Raw genomic sequence first — 22,513 nt, forward strand, 5'->3', positions numbered from 1 at the left:
ACTGTCATAGTCTTCAGACACACCAGAAGAGGGCGTTGGATCCCATTACAGATAGCTATGAGTCACAATGTGGTTGATAGGAATTGAACTCAGGACCTCTGGAAGAGCATTCAGTGCTCTTAACCACTGAGCCATCTCTCCAGCCCCGATTCTAACTTCTAACGTGTGTGTGTGTGTGTGTGTGTGTGTGTGTGTGTAAACAACAGCATTTTGGAACAAGCCTGTGGCAAGTTAGTCATACTGGCTCACATACAGGCTATATGAAACCAGAAATGTTAATAAAAACAGGAAAGTCTCTACTCTGCTATTCCACAGTAGTGGGAGGAGCGGGTAGTGACACACTTCCAAGCCAAGATGGGTCACTATGAGATTAGTGATAAAAAGCCCAGTGAAGAGTGTGTGTGTGTGTTATACATTTACACATGGAAGCCAGAGGACAGCAGGTATCTGCCTGAATTGTTCTCACTCCTTTTTTTCTTTAATTTGAGGAAGGGTTTCTCACTGAACAGACAGGCTAGTGACCACCAAGCTCCAGAGAACTGTCTGTCTCTACCTGACCACTACCTCAATGCCACATGGTTACAGGCATGCAAGACTCTGGTCAGCTTATATGTAGGTATTTAGGATTTGAACTCACATCTTGTAAGTTACAACAAGCACTCTTTTGTCTACTGAGTCGTCTCCCCAGTCTCCTAGTAAAAATATTATGAACTGGTAATAACATAAAATAAAATGTAGACAGATCTAAAAGCAAATCACAAAGCTGCCGGCCACATTTGAAAGTGAGTGGCCTACTTTGCAAATGACGCTGCGCTGCTCAACGACACAAGTCCTGGCGCTGTACCCTGTGAGCCACTATCGCTCAACCTCTGTCCTTAAGAAACACGTTTGCACAATCCTTCATTTCCAGGGACTGTGATTTCTCATTCTGAAGGCTCATTCCATGCTAATCCCACCTTGACATTCCTGCCTATAAATCACAGAAATCAAAGGGTGACGCCATGCAGACAAATGTCCAAGAGCCCTTGACCACATCTGGTCCCCACAGGCAAATGCCAGTCAGATAAAAAGTTCCAATGGAGACTTTGCATTTAGTTAATCTGGAGCAACAGGTCTGAAGAGGTGGAGACCCTGAAGAACTGGGTTCCTGTTCCCTAACTTTTTCAAACCTTTCACCCACCTTGCACCTACTCCAGCCCAGACTCGAGCACTGCAAGGGTCTCTTGCCTCACCTATGACTCCTAACAGAGGTTTCCAGAGACAACCCAGCTCAGCTCTACCTCCCAACCCTCATGTCCACAGCCAGATGAAGGAGCAGGCAGCCTGCTGGCTGATCCTCCTGCTTTTCCACCTGCTTCTCCTTACACGTGGCATGATGTGGTGGCCTCTTCTGCCTGCTATTTCAGCAGTAACACAAACGCATCACAGTTCCGGAAGCTGGAAGTCCAGGATGAAAGCATCAGCGTGTTTGATATGTGGTTCCCAGACATCCTCTCTGTGCCAAGTCCTCACATCAAAGAAGAAAGACAACTCTTAGGGAGGCCTCCGATAGAAGCACCCTCTTAGTTAAGGTTGTATTGCTGAGGCACCATGGCCAAGGCAACATTTAATCAGGGCTGGCTTATAGGTTCAGAGGTTCAGTCCATTATCAAGGTGGCTGAAGCATGGCAGCATCCAGGCAGGCATGGTGTAGAAGGAGCTGAGAGTTCTACATCTTTATGTGAAGACCGCTAGGAGAAGACTGGCTTCCAGGCAGCTAGAATGAGGGTCTTAAAACCCATGCCCACAGTGACACACTTCCTCCAACAAGGCCATACCTACTCCAACAAAGCCATACCTCCTAATAGTGCCACTCCCGGGCCAAGAATATTCAAACCACCACAGGCACTATGGTTGTCAGTGGACAAAATCTAGAATGATCTTAGAGACAGGGCTCTGGGCTTGCCTGTGGGGGTCATCTTGATTGCCTTTACGGGTCTGGGAAGACCTGCCCACCGTGGGTGGCAGCATTCCCTGGGCTGAGTACATTAACAGGAGATAGAAAGCTGAGTAGCAGCAGCACTCATCTCTCTCTGCTTCCTGATTGCAGCTATGATGCAAGCAGCTGCTTCAAGCTCCTGCTCCCTTGACTTCTCCACCATGGTAGACTGGACTTTTGGACTGTGAGCTAAATCACCCATAAAGTGCTTTTGCCAAAGTATTTTTATCACAGCAATGGAAAAGAAACTAAGACAGGCCCTGCCCTCAACACCTCCCAAGCAAATAGGTTTTGGTTGACAGAGACAGCAATCTACTCAGAATGCTGATTACAGCTAAATAGGGACTTCTGAGATTTGGGGTTTAATTGCCTTTCTATACTGTTTACATTCTTTTCATAACTAGCACAAAATAGTATTTAAAAAAAAAATAATGGGAATTGTTCTAAAAAGGATTCTGAGTGCTAGAGAGATGATTCAGTGGGTAATGAATGTGACAGTCACACACACGTGAGGGCCTGAGTTGTGAGTCCCAACATCAATCTAAAGAAAATGCCAGATGTGGTGTTAAACATCTATAACCACAGCGCTGGGGAATAGAGAGACAGGCAGACCTGACGCTCTTGCTGGCCAGGCAACCTTGCAAAACAGAGTGAGCTCCAGGTTCAGTGAAAGACTCTGTCGCGAAAAAATGTAATGGGGAGTGATCAAGGAAGACACTGGGGTCAGCCTTTGCTTGCACCTATGTGTGCATACATGCACATACAGACACACACACACAGAGACCCTAAGACCATAAGCAGGTGTGAGCAATGTGAGGCCCACAGGCTAAACAGGGCTCAGGAGCTCTGACTCGTCTTCATTTGCTCACCGCGGAGATTAAAGTGTCTAGGTACACAGCAGTTACTAATCAGAAGGTCACAATACCGTGAGCCTCCCTCACCTCCACCTACTTCTAAAATATTCTCATCCCAGTAAAGGAAAATGGGCTGCTAAGTAATCATTTCCCTCCTCTATCCCCAGGCAACCATTAATCTGTTTGTCTATGGATTTGCCTGCTGGAGATAACACATATCAGCAGAGTCCTGCAATCTATGTCCTTCTGTGACTATCTATGGTCTCTTAGCATTAATGTTTGCCAAGCTCATCCACACTGTACCATGAATGGATGCCTCACTCCTATGTATGACTCAGTAATATTTCATTGTTTTATCCACTCATCAAAGGTGGACACTTGCTCATGTTCCCTTCTGAGTACTGGGAGCAGAGCCACTATCAACATTTGCATTTAGCATCATTAAACTATCATTATTTTTATAGGAAGCATACCCATGGGGGAGGGGAGGGGAATTCATTCCTACAGAACTTCTATATGTGATTTTTTTTTTTTTTTGAGTAGCTGGCAAACTGTTTTTATAGATATAACATTTTCCGGCAGTATCACTTGTCAGTGACTATAGCAGTGCTCCAAGCACCCTGGATCATGCCTCTTGGTATGCAAAGTCCAGCACACTTATCAAATGAACTGGACAAGCAAAGCAACCCATCTCAGTTTGAACAGAGGCTGCTAACTGCCCCCTACAGCTGTTTAATGTTTGGCGTTACAAAATACTTTGGCATCGATTCTCTCCTTTGACACCTGTCTTTTCATCGCATTTGGGGCAGGAAAAGCCAGAGGCAGAACCTCTACTGATGGATCATCTGAGACCACAGACATGCTTGAGCCACACTGTGGAGCTGGAGCCAGGACTCAAATGGCAACCGCTTATACATTCATTCACCTTCCGTCTAGTCATTACTGGATGGAGAAGTCTTTTATCTTCAAAAGAGACTTGAAAAAATAACCTTGTATCAAGCCACAGTGGGAGAAAATCTAAGACCATAAAAATCCCCAAAATGCAAGTGATAGTCCCAATTTACCAAGAGAATATCTGAGCTATAAAAATATGACTCACCCTACCCACCCCATATGTCCACTCATTGAAACAGCTGGGACACCAAGAGAGGGGAAAGAGTTTTGAGGTCACTGTCCCATAAATCTACTAGACCACTCTGTGGGTCCCAACACTGGCCTGGAAGCAGCAACACAAGTCACGTAACACACACACACACACACACACACACGACTCCAGTCTCAGGGCTGTCGAGATAAAAAGCTGTCCCTTCACCTATACACATGGGCCACACATCACATGCTTGGGGACACAGGAAAGGATCTACACAACCCTGGCAGTGGAACAGGAAACACAGGGATTGGAGGAGAACTGAATTGTGGTACTTCAGAGAGCATTTTAAGAAAGCCTTGCTTTGCAAGCAGGGTAGGAAGACAAGGGTGATCCTGGAAAACCAAGTGGAAACAAAGAACATGTCTAGACAGCCAAAGAAGCCTATGAAAACGCACTGTGGTTTATCAGACCACAAGGCATTAAACTCCTCAGAGCCAGGGGTCTAGGAGACCACTAACCCTGTGGGCAAAAACACCAGAAGTCATCTTGAGGCTCACAAGCCAAGTTCCCTCCCTCCTGTGAGCAATAGTCCCTGAAACCACTCTGACCCCAGGTCCTCCATCCCTGTAGCCTCACCAGGCCAGTTCTTAAGGCAGCACCCCACCAAGAACTACTTAAGGGTTCGCAGTGGCCCAGAATGAGGGCTAAACAGCCCAACCTACGCTCTCACCTTTGAGAAATGGGCAGCCAAACACACAAGACAGAAAGGACTTGAAATAAATTGTACTAAGTTAATAGAAGTGAGGCAATTTGGAAGAAAAATAATCACATTTTCCTCCTGCTAAGTCATTATTTGCCCCTCGTAAAGTCAATTATGTTAAAGAAAATAAGTTATTATTTTAGAAAAATAAAAAAAGAGGCTTGGGAAGTGCTTTTATTTCTACAAATAAAACTCTGCGAGTTCCCTGGCATGGTGCACACCTTTAATTCCAGTACTCAGGAGGCAGAAGCAAGCAGATCTCTGTAAGTTCAAGGCCTGGCTGGTCTACACAGTGAGTTCCAAGACAGCCAGAGCTGCCCAATGAGACCCTGTCTCATCAAACAAATTCTGAGCATGACTGTCTGGGACAGGTCTCTAGTGACTGGCTTGAGTACACTTAGAAGAAATGCAGGCCTGGCTGGTTGGTCCCAAGCTCATCGTCTGAGCTCTAACAGCCAGGTAGGATAGCTCAAGCAATGTTACCAAGACCTGAGTTTGTTCCCTAAGTACCCCCATACAGTAGAAGCGATGAGCCAATTACTACAAGTTGTCCTCTGACCTTCACATAACATACAGTGGCCCACATACACATGCATGCATGAAAATAAATGTAATTAAAGACAAAAAAATGTAAGGGCTGGAGAGGGGGGTCAGCAACGAGGAGCACACACTGCTCTTGCAGAATCCCTGAGTTCAGTCCCCAGCTTCCGCATCAGGCAGCTCGCAACTGCCTGTGACTCCACTCTAGAGGAATCCCATGCCCTTGGCCTTCCTGGGACACTTGAACACATACCATCCTCTCCCCCGCCCATATACACATATGTATAATTAAAAATAATAAAAATAAATCTTTTTAAATAAGAAGCTTCTATTTGCAGCAAATGATTAACAGAGACCCATAACTAGCTCCTTAGCCACAGTGCAGAGAGCAGGAGACTACAAAATACTCAGCCCTAAAGGGAACATACATACTACACACACACACACACACACACACACACACACACACATCCCTCCTCTACCAAAGCTTTGGGATCGTTGGATGGGGCAGGGCAGGAAAGGTGTAAGAGCCAGCGGCCATGAACGAAACTTCATCTTGTGGACACAGCAAGGCAGCTACACATATAAACTCACGGAGGTCGTGGCAGCATACAAAAGACATGGACATGTCTGTGGAGCATTTTCTTGGTAGCTCATTTGTTGAAGGGAGGGCCCAGACCACTGTGGACTGTGCCAACCCTAAACAGGTGAGCCTGAGCTATAAAGAAAGGCAGATGAGCCAGCCAATAAGCTGCACTCCTACACCATCTCTGCTTTAGTCCCTGCCTCCAGGTTCCTGCCTTGAATTCCTGCCCTGACTTCCCTCAGTGATGAACTTTGACTGAAGTGTAAGATTAAATAAGCCGTTCCCTCTCCTAGTTGCTTTTGGTCTTGGTGTTGATCACAGTAACAGAAGAAATAACTAGAACATAGTGCAAGGTCAGTGGCACAGAGAGACACCTTTCTGCCAGCAAGAGCAGCAGGAACAGCAGGAGTAACAGGAGTAGCAGGAGCAGCAGGAGTAGCAGGAGCAGTAGGAGTAACAGGAGTAGCAGAGGTAGCAGGAGTAACAGGAGAAGCAGGAGCAGCACAAGTAGCAGGAGCAGCAGCAGGAGCAGCAGGAGTAGCAGGAGTAGCAGGAGCAGCAGGAGCAGCAGGAGTAGCAAAAGCAGCAGGAACAGCAAGAGGAGCAGCAGGAACAGCAGCAGGAGCAGCAGGAACAACGGAAAACAAGTCAGAGCTTGGCCATCTTCCCCTATGAAGTGCTTAGCAATGACTGAGACATGGGGGGGGGGGGCGGGGGGGTTCCCACCCAGAGACAGAAAGTGCATCCTTCAAGGCTCAGGCTAGCTCTTGTGACAAAGACTGACCAAGCCCAGGAAGTGAGAAGTACCCAGGCTGAGCACCCTGCTTGGCATAAGTTAGTTCCTGTGATCACAGAGTGTTTTTCTAAGGTAAAAATTTCCATTATTCACACTCAGCACAAGGGGTGTACAACCTGAGAAACAGGGAAGCTGAGGGGACATCCTTAAAGGGTGGGGTACAGAAGCCAGGCTATGGGGTCTGCCTGCAGACGTTTCTTCTTTGTTCTATCTCGCAGGCAGCATAAGCTCCCTGTGTGGACAGTGCAGGAAGAGCTGGGTCTCTCCTTCTCAGATGGAGGCAGCTGGCTCCCAGCCTGAGCTATGAAGGCTATGCTCCAGCCGCAGAGGTCCATCCCCAACACTGCCTATGGGGATTCCGGAAAAGGAAATGAAGCTTCAAGAGCCCAGGGAGACACACCTGCTGGCTCCCATCCAGTCTCTGTCCCCTCCTCATTCCATCCTCCCCTTCAGGGTCTGGGGAATCAGAATCAGTCACAATAGATCCTCAGTCTCCCCTCACATCTATCCCTGCAGCCTGGCTCAGAGCAAGAGGAATAGTCAGGGCAGACAGGACAAGCCCTACAAAGCTGGGAACTGAGCAGAATCAGGCACAAATGTGCCAAACCAAGGACAACAGGACATGGGGCCACCATGAAAACAGGTACACCCATAGTTCATTACTGATCACCTAGAAATCCCCAAAGCTCCAGAACCCAATAAGAACTCACTCAGTGGCAGAACCCCAACCTGAGTAGAGAGCAGGGTCCCTGCATCAGGCATGTCCACACCCCATTGCCACTCTATCTACATACTCAACAAGATTCCTGGGTGTCACCCAGAACTGTGCAGGGTGAGGTCTGGAACGTACATGAGCCACCTACTCGTACCTGTCTGTCCACATCACTACATGCCAATTTCTGACACAACATTGGCTGTGATGGGTTCAGACTGGGGACTCTGCTAGAATATGAGACCCAGAAGGACAACTCTGGACCACCTGTACCCAACAGAGCTGAGACACAAACAGAAAGGGGGAGAGGGGAGAAGGACTGGAGGAAGGCAGGGAAGAAGAGAGGAGGGAAAAAGGAAGGAAGGGAAGAAGGAAGGGAGGAAAAAAGAAAGGGGGACAGGAAGGGGGGAGGAGAAGGGAGAGAGGGAAAAAGGTCAGGGACAAAGGAATCAGTGAAGGGAGAAGAAACTGAACAGGAAGGAAGGGAAAAGGAGAGGAAGACAAGGAGGAGGGAGAGGGGAAACAGAACAGAAAAGTATAGTGAGGAGAGGGGAAGAGGGAAGGGGAAAGTGTGAAGACAGAAGATGGAGATGGGGGGGGGGAGGAAGAAGGGACGAGAGTAAGAAAAGGAGGAGGGAAGAGAGGAAGAAGGTAAGGAGAAGGAGAGAAAAGAAAAGTAAGAAAAGGGAAGGAAGATAGGGAGGAGTATGAGGAAGAGGGAGAGGAGAAGGGAGAGAAAAGGAGGAGGGAGAGGAAAAGGGGGAGGGGGAGGGAGGAGAGGAGGGAGGTAGCACTGAAAGAACAGTTTTCTTTCCACCAGCATAATTCTTCCCACAATACAGTGCTGTGCCCACCTCCAGCATGACCACCTAACACTATTATGGGGTTCTCCCGGGGAGCCTTGACCACCTTCTCTGATACACAAACATAAGAGTTACTTCAGAATACAGATTCCAGGAAGTAACAAGACAATAGCCAGCACTTAGAAAAAACAGAATTCTCCACACAGGTTTCAGTGCACTACCCACTGAGACCAAAAGAAGTCTACACGTGCTCTCTCCGGGGGCACACTCGGAAGCTGCAGGGTCAGTACAGAAAAGATGCTTAAGGCTTTGCTTCCTGGACTCAGCAAGATGTGGATCATCTTGAAACCCACAGACACCAAACACAGCCTCAGTTCTCAGCTGCATCTCTTCTCGTTCTGGGGAAAGCAAACAACTGTTTGCCATTGCGTTTCAAAAATAAAAGGGTGAGATGAAGTACATTCAAACTGCTCATGGATGCTAAAGGGCCCATTCCAATCTACGTCCTGATTAATGGAAAGTGTCAACGGGAGTGGGTGGGCAGGACTACCAACTTCTGGGCTCCTCCTTCTCCACCTACCTGCTGTGGGTGAGGCAGAGAGCTGTGAACCTATGTGACACCAACATAAAGCAAACTTTAACTGTATGAAGCCAGCAGAATGCACTGTCCAGCCAGAAGCAGGCAGATAGATCCCTGTGAGTCTGAGGCCAACATAGTCTATGTATAAAGTTCCAGGCTAGCCAGGGTTACATAGTGACACCCTATATATTAAAAAAAAAAAAAAAAAAAAAAAAGCAACATAATAGCCAGAACACTTGCGAGAGCAGCTAGCAAGCAGCCAGATGCAGAAAGGAAATCATGACTGTTACATTTCTCTACAAGCTTATCTAATGTGATTCTGTTAAACAAATCACTCAGGGTGGCACACAAATTGTGTGAGGCACTCCCAAGGTAATGGCAAATCACAGCTTTAAACAGCACCTGGTAAAGGCTGAGGGACACTTTCGGAGACACAGTGACAACTTCAAGCTGAGCCTATACTCTGTACTTTTATGGTCCCCTGAGAAACCAGAAAGAACTATAGCCACTCACACCAACTCAGTAATACTGTCTAAAGCTCACCCAGTTTCACCTCTCACTCTCCAGAGAGAAGCTGCCAAAGCTACAAAACAATGACTAAACAAACAAACAACAACATCAAAACAGGTGTGGGGAAGAACACCTGTGTTTGCAGCACTCAGGAAGTGGAGGCCTGAGGGTCAGGAGTTCAAGGTCATCTTCAGCTACTTAAGAGACTTTGAGGCTGGCCTAGGTGGCACAGTGAGGTCTAGGGCAGCAGACTACAAACTAAAACTTTGTCTCAAAAGGCAACTACCAAAAAATGAATAAATCCACAACAAGGCTCTCTGTGCCTCCAAAAGTGAGAGTGCTTAATGTCCTCCACCACATGCTAAGCACCAAAGGCACCCACAAGAAAATGTATCTTGCTCTCCCACCTGCCTGCTGAAGGCGGAGGGTGCCAGTGTGGTTGTACCCAGATTCCCTCTTGGGTGCAGCTGTGGTGATTTATTTGGTGGGCACAGAGCCAGCACGGCTTCAAAATTATTACAAAATTGAAGGCATTTATTTGTCCCAAGGCCAGTCCCTTCCCTGCCCCTTTAGTGCCCCTGTGACTCAGTGGTGCCACATCACTGAGAGCCTTGTGAGTTTGCCTAGGGGAGAGAAGCCAGGCTCCCAGTGCGGTATGTAAGGCAGTCCCTGGTACAGGCAGAGAGCAGTCCACGGACAGTAGCAAAGGTGCAGTTCCAGCACCAAAGGCCATCCCTGTCATTGCTGCAGAGCTGGGATTCAGGAAGCACAGTGCAGCTGGCTCCCGTCACAAAAACACACCTTCTGAGAACCGGGAAATGAATCTGAGCAGGGTGTGTGAGCGCCCAGGCCCAGTGAGGCTTGAGAAAAACAACAGCACCAAATACTGCTCATATTCAGATCTAAATCTGGCACGAACTTTGCTGCTGACTTCCAGGCTGACCCAAGGACATTTCATCTGCCACATCCCTCCGGGAACCTTACAGGAAAGAACAAAACAAAGCCCAGGGGCCATGAAGACAAAGGAAACTCAGCTGAGAGTCTTAAGGTACACTGCTGAGGGCTGGGTCAGGAGCCTCTACATCTGAATGCTGGAGTTACAACCTCACTTTAAACCTATTATGCTCTTTTCTGTTGCTGTGATAAAATATGACCAAGACAACTTAGAGAAGGAAAAGTTTATTTGGGCTTGTGGTTCCAGAGAGAGGAGAGTCTATCCCCCAAATGGCAGGGTGGCATGGCAGCAGGCAGACATGGCAGCTAGGAGCAGACAAGAGCAAGCTGGGAGCTCATGTCTTCAATCACAAACAAAAAGCAGAGGGAACAAACAAGAAGAAAAGAAACCTCTGCTCTCCAAGCCCACCTCATACGCTTCATCCAGCAGGGCCACACATCCTGAGCGTCCCCAAGGAGCACCACTATGGGGACAGTCTCACTCGAACGACCACAGAGCCCCAGGATGGAACTGGGGGTAGAGGGGCCAGTGAGGACAGTCACTGGGTGGCTGGACTCAAACAAGGTTTTCCAGGAAAAGCCCCAATTCAATAGGTCTGGAATCATTCATTAAAAGGAGGAGAGGTTAGAGCACACACAGCAGAGTAAGATGGGGCGAAGATGACAGTCTGCAAGCCAAGCAGACAGGGGCTTAGTCATAGCAGCCCCGCTAAACTAATATACGTCCTGTGCACGTGGGTCTTCATGACAGCCCCCGGGGCTGCCCACCATGTTAGCAGGAGCAAATGCAGGAGCAAATCCACAGCAGTACCACTGTGCTTCCAAACTGCCTTACAGAGAGCATTAGCTCCTCTGAACCCCACATCAACTAGCGTTCTCCCCACTTTTGGGAGAGGTGCAAAGGAGGCTGGGAAAAGGCTCGGAGGCTTGCCCCAGTCTCCATCTTGAAGATGTCAAGGTCTCATGAGGAAGCTGTGTGCATGGGGGTGGCACCTGATGGTGCTTGACGGCAACCTGTCAGAGCTAAAAGCCGACTCTGATGCGCACCTCCTCTCTTTGCTGGTTAGCGGTTCTCAACTTGACACAAACCTACATACGCCTAGGAAGAGGGAACCTCACTTGAGAAACTGCATCCACCAGGCTGGCCTGTGCCACATCTACGGGGTACTTACTTGATGGCTGGTTGCTGTGAGAGGGCTCATACCTCTGTGGGCAGTGCTGTCCCTAGGTAGGTGGGCCTGGACTATCTAAGAAAAATAGCTGAGCAAGACCAGCTAATTTTTTTCCTGCCTCAGTTTCCCTGGATGATGAGCTGTAACCTGTAAGCCACCTTAACTCTTTCCTCCCCAAGTTGCTTTTGGTCACAGCAACAGAAAGCAAAGTAGTGCAGCAGGTCGCCCAAGAGCTTCCCAGCACACTGAAACAATTGCAAACGCGATCGTGTGGATGAGTGGCCCACAGCTCAGTTACACACTGCTGATCCTGCAAGGCTGGCCACTCACACTGCCCCACCCCCTCCCTGCTGTTCCTTCAGACTGAACAACTACCCTTTGACAAAAACATGAACAATTGTCTCCTTCCTGTTGGTAAATAAAATATTACCTTTATACTGTCTCTTTTTTTGTCAACATTTATTTTATGTTAGTTGGGGGAAGGGCGAATGTATCATGGTTCCCATAGAGGTCAGAGGGCAACTTGCAGGAGTCCAGGGCATCAGACTCAGATCCTCGAACAGAAAGCACCTTTAGTCACTAAGCTATTCTGAGGGCCAGCCCTGAACAACTTCTCAGGTCAGTGGCCCAGCCCCTGCTGTCCCTCCCTGGAGCACCTCCATCATTGTCAGCCAGCACATGCTGGCCTCCACACTCACATGACATCCAGACATCAAAGAATGGCTACCCTGGGGAGACACACACTCCAGCTATCCTGAGACCCTGATGCTCCAGTCAGCCTGGGTAACGGGAACAGAGACAAGCAAAGGAAGGAAGGACAGAAAGGAAGGGGTACGTGGCTGGTATAGGCAGCCCGCGCAGCCAGTGCGGTAAAGGCTGCCAGTTTCTTTTAAAAGCTAAATAGCCAGGACCGCAGAGCAGGCTCACAGGTAAAGTGCTTACACCAAAGCATGGGGACCTGAATGTGGGCTGTGGTACCCACAGGAAGGCCAGGCACAGTACTGAGCAGCCATAGCAATGATGGAAGGGGGTGGGAACAGAGGGATCCCTGGAGCTCGGTAGCCAGTCTGCTTAGCCAAAAGGATGAGTTTCAGTTCTAGTAAGAGACCCTGCCTCAAAACAGAAGGTGGAACGTGATGGGGCAAAGCACTTGACATTGACCTCTGACCCCACCCCTCCCTCTCTCAAAATGGGAAGAAAAAGAAGAATCGGCACATTATCCACCTACCACAGGACTCAGCATCTGCATTCCTGGGTATCTCCCTTCCCACCGCAACATGCACATGCACACACACACACACACACACACACACAGAGACATACACACAGAGAGAGACAGAGAGAGAGCAGCTGAAGTAGCAGTGGCTGCTAAAGGACAGCGTGAGGGGCCTGGGGACACTGCAGCTTGACTGGTCCTGTGGCAGCTTTTTTCTGTAGTACTTGCTACTTCAGTACTCCCCAAGACCTGGCAATTGTTAGTCTGACCTGTGGCTAGAATTCTGCATTTCAAGTGGATTCCTATAGTAGGCAGCCTCCACTGGCCTTTTTGCACGAAGTGGCTTCTCCGTCTTTAGTCCACCAGGTTGTTGTATCTGTCGTCCAGTTCTCTCTCCCTCCCTCCTATTGAGTGTTTTGGCTGTTACAGATAAAGCTGCTCTCTCTGTCTCTCTCTCTCTGTCTCTCTCTCTCTCTGTGTGTATGTCTCTGTGTGTGTGTGTGCATGTGTATGTTGGGGTGGGAAGGGAGATACCCAGGAATGCAGATGCTGAGTCCAGACCCTGGCTCAGTGACTATATAACCAGTCTGGTGGGAAGCAAACTGAAAAAGTGAGTAAAAGACCCCTTTATGTTCTTACTTTTTGATGACTGCATGTGGCCACATTGCTTGAAAATGCCAACTTTAATGAAGGGGGTGGGGGGGTAAAGAGAAAGAAAGGAAGGAGAGAGGCAGAAGGGCAGTGGGGAGGGGAGATAGGAGGGAGGAACGAGAGAGGGATGATGGAGGAGCTCAAGTACTACTGAAAAAAGCTGCTGGCTTCCCTTATATCCACCCAGAGAACTCAGCTCTTCTCTGGGTGAGAAGAGCTTCCCTGCCTTCACTGCCTGCAGCCACAGGAGTGACCCAGAACCAGCCTGAAACTGATTCCCACACCCTAACACAATCCTGTTCAGACAGGTAATATTCTAGAGTGATGGTATAACAATGCATTTAAAACATTTGAGTTTCAAAGTAAAATCGGATTTGGGAAAATATAATCCGTGCCCTAATTTGGCTTCCCTGCAACTCCAGTGACTGAAATGTGTGCGTTCCTGCTTACTTAGGATTCAATCGAATGTTTTATCCCTAAGCAGCGGCCGGCTCAGCACTCTGGGTAATGAATGAGGCCTCCCTCTACCACCACTCCCTGCCCTCCCAGGGGTCTTTGCATGTTCTTTGAAGCAAAGACCAAGCCAACAAGAACACACCCCGTGTTTCATACTGACCAAGCAGGATTTTAAGAATCACTTGCCTGGGCCACAAAGTTAGGCCAGCCTGAGCAATACAGTAAGATTCTGTCTCAAAAAATGTAATATAATATAATATAATATAGTATAATATAATATAAGAAAGGAAAAGAAAATCACCTTTTGAAGAAAATCAATTTCCTAGGGATTATGGGTGTTCGTTCCGTCTAAGTAGGAAGTCCCTCATCATCACATCACCGCCCCCCATCTCTCTCTCCCTTGCCTTTGTTTGGCATTTTGACTTTTTTCAAGATAGTCTCACTATGTACCTTTGACTGTCCAGGAACTCCCTGTGTAGCCCAGGCTGAGCAGAAACTCAGATTGCCTGCCTCTGCCTCCAAGTGCTGGGATTAAAGGCAGGTGTGTGCTCTCACGCCCAACTTCCTCATTACATTTCTTTTTTCTTTTTTTGTTTTTTGTTTTTTGAGATAGGGTTTCTCTGAATAGCCCTGGCTGTCCTGGAGCTCACTTTGTAGACCAGGCTGGCCTCGAACTCAGAAATCTGCCTGCCTCTGCCTCCCAAGTGCTGGGATTAAAGGCATGAGCCACCACGCCCGGCTAAAAGTTTTGTGTCTTTGTCTTTTAGGTTTTCGAGGCAGGGTTTCTCTGTGTAGCCCTGGCTGTCCTGGAACTCACTCTGTAGACCAGCCTGGCCCCGAACTCAGAAATCCGCCTGCATCTGCCTCCCAAGTGCTGACTTAAAGCTGTCCCTTAGTAAATAACAAATAAATGGAGGCCAGCAAGATAGGTCGGGCGGTGAAAGGCACTGAGGGCGATGACCAGAGCTTGATCCCCAGAACCCACACAGTGGAAGGGAAGAACCAACTCCTGTACGCTGCCCTACGGTACGCACATGTGCACCGTGCATGGCGCCTGGGCGCATGCATGCACACACAAATAAATATAATAATGTTTTCTTAAAAGTAAAACAACAGCAAGCGCCAAGGATAATATAATATACCTTCCCAATGCCCTCTTCCTCCTGGGGTTCTCTACCTGAAAGAGGAGGGGTGAGGAATGCTGGGCTCACTATCTTCCCTGCACCTAACAGGGCTCACGAACCCATGTCGCTGTCCACATCATAGGCTCTGGTTTTCCACTACTGCTATAACAAACTACCCTAGTTAGATCGCCTTAAGCTTATTCAAGTGCATGGCTCCACACTTCTGTAGAGGCCCAGTGGCCTGGCCAGCAAGGCACCCACCAGGAGACTGCAGGAGGAATCTACTTCCAAGCTCATCTGGGATGTTTGCAGAATCAGTCTTACGAGTCCACACTGCCTGGTAGTCCTCAGCTTTCTGGGACCTCAGTCTAGTCCCTGCAAGTGAACCCCTACGTCTTCCCGCAACTGCTCATCAAGTCCTTCTCTGGTGTGGGACCTAGCTTCCCATTCAACATGTCTCTCTTTCCCACTCCCTCTGCCAAGACCTGCCAGCCAAGCTCCCAGAGCCCATGTGACCCCACCCCATACTTCATAGGCTCAATCACACTGCAAAGCCTCTCTTCGGTACCAGCGTATCACAACTCACAGGGTAGAGATCAGGCTCTGCACAAGGCTGTGGGCCACCTTCCGCAACTGTGAACACACTGATCCTAAGTGTGCTTCTAGCCCACGCTGAATCTGACAAACAGGATCCATCAAAACGTTATCAATTCTAGAACACAGGACCCTGCCATAGCTGGGATGATGGGAAAGATCAACTAGCCAAGCCCTTGGTGTGACAGCTAACTCAAAGTTTACACCTGTGTGAATAAGCCAATTCCCTGAACATGGCCCACCAAACCAAGCCCAGGAGTTAGGGGGGAAGCCAGCTGGCAGCCTACACAAGCAGCAGCCCCTACAAAATGAATCATGGGAACCCCCACTTCCTGCCCTGGCAAGAGCCACACATCAGCCCTTTACGCTCATCTAGATTTTCCGGAATAAATAAATAAATAACTGCAGCCTCTCATTTACAAACAATGCTTCCAAGAGTCCCCAAGCTCATCTGAACAATGAGCTGTGATTCATGTTTCCAAAAGCGATGGCGTTTGATCATTTTCCTTCTCCCTCGTGATTCATGCACGGGCCAAGTGGCTGGAGTGGAAGCAGGGTCCACCCACCAGAGCCTCAGGAGAGAAACACAGGCCTGTTGTTAAGGCTACCAAAGAGAAGGCTCGAGTTAGTATGGGGGATCTTTAGTAACTCTCCCTTAGGGAAAAACAGCCAATCAGCCTGCATTTAAGAACTTGCTGCCCTATGAGCCACTAGGATCCTCCCGGTACAGACTGTCAGACACGCAGAGAGCTGGGGTGTCTCCATGCCTCTACCCTTGATGTTCCCCCAACTCTGACACATGGAGACGCTAATCTTCAAGGTGCCTTCTGATGCCTGTTACACCCAAGCTCAGCTGTCTTATCCCATCCTGGTGAAGAGAGACACCGGTCCACTTTCTCCTACACCCGACAACCTTTCACACTTTTGCTAGAATTTCCTGGCAAAACCATCATCTAGACCAACGGTTCTCAACCTGTGAGCATGGCTCCGGGTGTGGGGTCACATGTCGGATATCCTGCATATCAGATATTTACATTATGATTCATAACAATAGCAAAATCACAGTCATGAATTAGCAGCAAAATAATGTTACGGTTGGTGGGGGTGGGGGTCGCCACAGCATGAGGAAATGGATTAAAGGGTCGTAGCATTAGGAAAGTTGAGAATCACTTTACTAGTTCTCCTGTGAGAACTTTGCAAAAACAGTTTTGAGATTAATGCATTAACAAAAGACTTGATGTCAGAAGTCACACCCAAGAGTGCCTTTGGGAGGGTGTATGGCCTCACTGAGACAGCCACAGCCTCTTGGGCTGCTTGCTTCCCACCTTTGGAGGGAGACCCTCCTGCCCCTACATAGGAATGTCTCCCCATCTTCTCCAGGTAGAGCCACACTACAGAACTACAAAAGGCTCACTGGAGGCAACATCCATGTCTCTAGGGGACGTTACAGCAAAATTCTCTCTCTCTTTCTCTCTCTCTCTCTCTCTCTCTCTCTCTTTCTTCTTCTTCTTCTTCTTCTTCTTCTTCTTCTTCTTCTTCTTCTCTCTTCTCTCTCTCTGTCTCTCTCTCCTCTGTCTCTGTCTATCTCTCTCTCTCTCTCTCTCAAGTGAAGCCCCCCACACCCAACAAAAGAACTCACAGTGTTTCCACTGCTAAATGTTTTCTGGCCTTTTGCTTAGAAAATACAGCTTTTTCCTTTTGAGATAAGATCCCATGTAGCGCAGACTGGCCTCAAACTTATTATGCTGCACAGGATGAACTTCAACTTCTGATCCCCTTGCCTCGACCTCCCAAGTTCCGACTTTACTGGTGTGCACCTCACTACCACCCTGCACTACAAACTGGGTTTGGACTAACTGCCCCCCGACACCCCCACACCCCACACACACACAACCTCTCCCAAGCCATTTTCTTTCCTATCTACAACCCTTCTTTCCCAAGGCTGCCAAGGCTGCCTACTTCTTTCTCCCAAATGGCAACAAAACAGTCTTCCAACTTAAAGGGAGTGGAGGTTGGGGGTGGGAGGGGGAGGGGAGGAGACCCACCAGGTGTGAGGGTGCATGCCTTTAAACCTAGCAATCAGATGATAGAGACAAGTAGACCTCTGTATGAAGCCAGACCAACCAGGGCTACATCGTGAAACTCTGTCCCAAAAAAAATAAACAAAAATATCAAAGAGATAGACCCCCCCACCCAATAATCACAAGCCACCGTGGCAGCTGCAGCAGAACAGGGATGAATGTGAACCCACTGTTGCCAGGGTTCAAACCCAGCAGCTCCCATTACTATGCTACAAGGGCAAAGCAAGGCAGCAACTTTCTCCACTACCCGGGAGTCCTCCGCAGGTCCCTCCTTCCTCAACTGCGTCTTGACTATCTGGCTACCGGTTTCTGCTTGCTCCTGCTCCTCTTCTAGTTGTTCTTTGAACAGTCCTGGGCAACCCCAGGAGAAAACCTCCCACACCCTGAAGTCATCCTAAGTAGGACCCTCATCCCAAATTAAATAGATGGGACTCTAACAGCCCTTCCCAGCTCTGCCATGGGCCTCTGAAAGGTCGGCCAAGCACAGGTGGAGCTCAGCTCCAGTGTTCACAACGCAGGGAAAATCCTCCAAACCTGGGTGTGGGCCTAGAGTGGAGGTAGGGGCCCTAGGCTTCCCCAGCCCTGCCCCCATGGCCACCATCTCCTACTTGTTACAGAAATAAGTAACTGGAGTTCAAAGGAAGGAAACGGCCTTGTGGACTGGAGTCTCCGGGAAGCTTCCAAAGACAGCGGGCTGGGACATGAACTAGGCCTGCAAGACGGTGCTGAAGGCATGCCTAGAACAGACAGCTGCTGAGAAAGTGCCCCAAGGCAGCCCTTAGGGTGGAAGGCAGCAAGCTCCCCTAAATGCTTGCTTGCAAATCCCCGAGAAATGCCTGCTTGCAAGTCAGAGTCTCTGCTCAGGTGAGGCTGGGCGTCAGAGGATCCTTAGGGAAAGAGAGCAGGAGCCTGGAAACGAATAGTCAAATCTGGAATGCCAGCGAGCCCTGAGGCCTAGAGAGACCTGATTTTTGATGTGGGCTAGCTGGGCGGGCGAGACAAGGTCTGCAGGGCTCTGGGACTGTCTGGCCACTGAGGCAAGCGGGACTCCTTGGATCAAAAGTAAGCTTGCAACCGACTCCTTCTACCCTCTAGGGAAGCGACAAAGGCAAAACCAGGTCCCCGCCCTCGAGGTCCGTTTCCAGAGCCCCGGGGACACAGGAGCGCCTGAGTGTCCCCTACCATCCAGGGCGGGAAAGGCAGCACCGACCCAACCCGGGAGGCGCAGCCACTCCTCACGCGAGAAAAGGAGGCTTCACAGATCCGAGCGCTGCACAATGAAAAGTGTCCACCCGGAGTCCCGGATGCCAAACAGAAGTTTCCCGAAGAAGCCAAAACGCACACAAACAATGACCCCGGGAGCCCCGCGCACGCAGGGGCACACGGGACTACGACAGAGCGAATGCGCGGGAATGAGGAGCACGGTGGACCCCGGAGGGTTCCCGGGTTCCCCACGCGGGCTCCAGCCCCGGGCGGGCCGGGCTCCGCACCGCGCGGCAACAGGCTGGGCGCCGCGGCGGGGAAGTTGCGCGCGGGGCGGGCGCGGGGCGGCGCGCTGCTCACCCACGCCGTACTTCTCCTCTCGCTTGGTGGGGACCCAGCGCGTCATGGTGGCGCTGGCCGCAGCCCACTGGAGCCGCCGCTGCTGCCGCCGCTGCTCGGGCAGGAAACTCTGCGCCTAGGCCGCCATCTTCCATTCCTTCCCCGCCGCGACAGGATGGGGAGGAAAAAGTTTGCGGCGGAGGCGGTGTCATGTGGGACGGGGCGGGCGGAGCGTCGCGGGCCGGATGGGAAAGGCCGGGAGCGCCGGCGAGAGGCGGGACGGCGGCCGGCTGTAGCCCGCCCAGGCGCGCGTGCCCTGGGGCTCGGCCCGCCGGGTCCCTCGAGGGACCCAGGCCGCTGCCCGGAGCCCACGGACGCCCTGCATGCTGCAGGAACCGTGCAACTCACATCCTTTCCACTGAACACCGTGCACCTCGCACCTACTAATCTGCACTGTATGGTCCTCACCCTGCACCGGCTACTCTGCACCGCATCCAGCACTCTTTATCGGGTATCCCACACTCTACTTTGAACACCAAGCACCCAGCATCCCAATCATTATGCACTCTGTACCATACAGGGTACACGCATACACACACACACAACACACGCACACCATCCTGAACACTGTACCCTGCACCTCACAGAGTGCTATCTTTTCACACGCAAGCGTGCGCGCGTGCGCACGCGAACACACACCACAAATCCTTACAGCCCTCTAGGCCTGGATCTAACACAAATAGTCAGACACCACACATGTACTCACTGGTGTGAAGTGCGGAAACCCCAGTTCTGACCTGGTGGAGAGCGCTGGAGCAGAGCTAGGAGTTCATCGTGGTTCATTCATTCATTCAGGAAACACAAAGTGGGCACCCATTTTGCCAGGGTCTGAGCACATTGAGCGTGCCTAGTAGCTGATAGGAGCGGTGATGTACAGTCAGCACTGGTAAGAGAAGCCTAGGAAAAGACTTTGCATCCCCTGGGTGTTTCTAACAGCCCAGATCTCTTTGGGTGTTGAGGGTCTGGAGCTGCACAAAGAGGCTCCTGGTTTGTAGCAACTTTGAGGCGTTCAGTAGGAGTTGGGCCTGCTGAAGTGGGTAAAGAGAGGAAGTGGGAAGAGAAAGGAAGCCAGTCCCTGCTTAGAACAGGCAGCTCCTAGCAACTCTAATCTGAAGGAGGCTGGTCTCAGACTCAGCCAGTGCCAGCCACCCACATTTCTTTTTTTTTTTTTTTTTTTCTGCTCCAGTCGATGGAAGGGGACTTTATTTGGTCCCGGGGTCACAGGTCAGGTATGACCCCAGCTTTATTTGACCTTCTTCTTGGGGCGCAGGTTGTTGGTATGGCCGCACTTCTTGCGGCAGTTGACTGCACGAGGGTGCAGGCGTGCGTAGCACTTGCGGCAGATCATCTTGTCACAGTTGTACTTCTGGGCAAGCTGACGAAGGGACGGCTCAATGATGCCACCGCGCAGACGCAGCACCAGGTGCAAGGTGGACTCTTTCTGGATGTTGTAGTCGGACAGGGTGCGGCCATCCTCCAGCTGTTTGCCCGCAAATATCAGCCTCTGCTGGTCAGGTGGGATGCCTTCCTTGTCTTGGATCTTGGCCTTGACATTCTCGATGGTGTCACTGGGCTCGACCTCAAGAGTGATGGTCTTGCCCGTCAGGGTCTTCACGAAGATCTGCATGTTGGCGTCTGCTGCTCGGCCGCCTCGTTGAAGAGAAAGAGCATACTTCTGATTTCTTCAAGGTTAAAACTAAGGGGAGGGGTGCAAGGGGACCTCGGGTCCACAGCAATCTATTAGAAGGGGCAAATGAGCTTGCATATTCTACTGTGTGCCCTCTCTCCCTTGCATCCTAGAAACAATGACAAAGACGCCAGCCTGGGAATCTTCAAGGACTAAAGGAATGAAAGTTTAAAAGAATGAAGGCTACATTGTGTAAGATTGCATGTCAGAGCAAGAGAGGGGCCAACTCATCTAGAATTGGAAAGGTCAGGTACCTACCTGCTGTAGACAGGGCCACCCCGGCCTGGAGCAGTTATATCAACCCGTCCAGAATGCAGCTTAAATAGCCAGGAGCTCCTGAATGGGGAAGGTGAGACAGAACCTCCCCGGTTCAAGATAATATACAAGTAAGATTTCTAGCAATTCAGCCACTGATTCATAGAAAGTCACAGGCTCCTTTCACTGATAAGGAACTTCAGTCCTGCAAAGGGAAGCAGCCAGGGCTCACCTCCCACGTGGCCTCCAGCATTCACTAAAAGCAGGCAATCGGAAACCTCAAGGGTTCAGGCCTCGAGGGTGGGGTCCAGTGACTCACCTGCTCCAAGGAGAAGCAACCAAAGGTGCTAACCAGAAGTGGGGTGCTCAGAGCTCAGAGTCAAGTGCCTGGCCCACTTTAGGTCAAAAGAATTTCCCTGAGAAAACTGTCTTAAGCCTGGACTTTAAGGATAAGCAGAAATGAGTAAGGGGAAGTGGGGAATTAAGTGGATGTGCAAGGGGCCTGGGGTGGAAAGAAATGCTGGTTTTTAAAGGAAGGGAGAAACCAGTAAGGCTTATTCAGAGACGTGACCCACAGAGATGCTCCTGGATAGAAGGGCTTTCTAGGTCTTCCTGGGATTTTGAAAATTCATGAAGAAAACCAGGAAGATAGATTTCAGGAGCACCCATATTATCTTCTGTGCCTCATTTCAGTTCTGTTTTGAGGCTTCATATGAGGGCAGATGGCTTGTGTTGAGAACAACCAGGCGCCTGAGATCCAACAGTCCTTGAAAGCATGCCCTGCTGTGGCCAGCTGTGCAGTCAGTCACTCTGCTGTTGCTTCTGCCTCATCCTCCTGGTGCTAAACTTCAGGGTCCTGACAGCCCCATACATGAACCAGGACTGCTGGCACCAACCTCATGGGACATCCTGAGGCTCTCCAGAGAGTGTAGCTATATAAATCAGCAGCAGACCCATAGCTGACGGCCTCCTGTCTCTCCCTTCCTCCGTGTTCATTGTTCAGTAACCTCATGGTACTCATTTTCACTCTGATAAAATAAAAAATGACTGGTATAGGAAGTTAGAGTAGTAGGTCAGTGGGTGAAATGCCCAATATGCAAGTTTGGATCCCCCAGATTAAAAAAAAAAAAAAAACAAGCATGGCAACACACACCTGGAACCCCAGATGGGGAGCCAGAGACAGGAGCTCATTGGCTAGCCAGATTAGCCTAACCCATGAGATCCAGGTGTAATGAGAGACGTAGCCAGCCATTGAAGAATGCACTGACGTGAACCTATACCTGCACATGCACACATGTGCACATATATCTATGTGTGCAGGAGCACACACCTATACAAACATATACATACATCCTGACTTAATCTGGATTTTGATTTCTTGTAAGAATGCTATGCTAAAATAGACTTACAAATCAGAGTTTTAACCTTACGTTACATTTTTATTTTATTATTGAAGGGAGGGATCTGCCACAGCATACTTGGAGGTCAGAAGACAACTTGCTGTAATCAGTT

The 22,513-nt window shown here is 49.7% G+C and overlaps 1 protein-coding gene and 1 pseudogene across 2 annotated transcripts in view; both read right to left on the reverse strand.

Annotated features, from left to right (window-relative positions):
• Dock1 (dedicator of cytokinesis 1) overlaps positions 1-19,188 on the reverse strand; it is a 502,179-nt gene extending 482,991 nt beyond the window's left edge. For both annotated transcript variants that reach the window (XM_021168435.3, XM_085841214.1), the window contains exon 1: positions 19,021-19,188. In XM_021168435.3, the coding sequence (XP_021024094.1) occupies positions 19,021-19,066 (46 nt within the window). In that variant the 5' untranslated portion in view covers positions 19,067-19,188. The remainder of the gene's footprint in view (positions 1-19,020) is intronic.
• A 1,057-nt stretch (positions 19,189-20,245) lies between these two features.
• Positions 20,246-20,721, reverse strand: LOC110298898 (ubiquitin-ribosomal protein eL40 fusion protein pseudogene; annotated as a pseudogene).
• Positions 20,722-22,513: the final 1,792 nt, after the last annotated feature.

Source organism: Mus caroli, unplaced genomic scaffold (assembly GCF_978045245.1).
Source record: "Mus caroli unplaced genomic scaffold, Mus_caroli_1 scaffold_8, whole genome shotgun sequence".
NCBI classification, from domain to species: domain Eukaryota; kingdom Metazoa; phylum Chordata; class Mammalia; order Rodentia; family Muridae; genus Mus; species Mus caroli.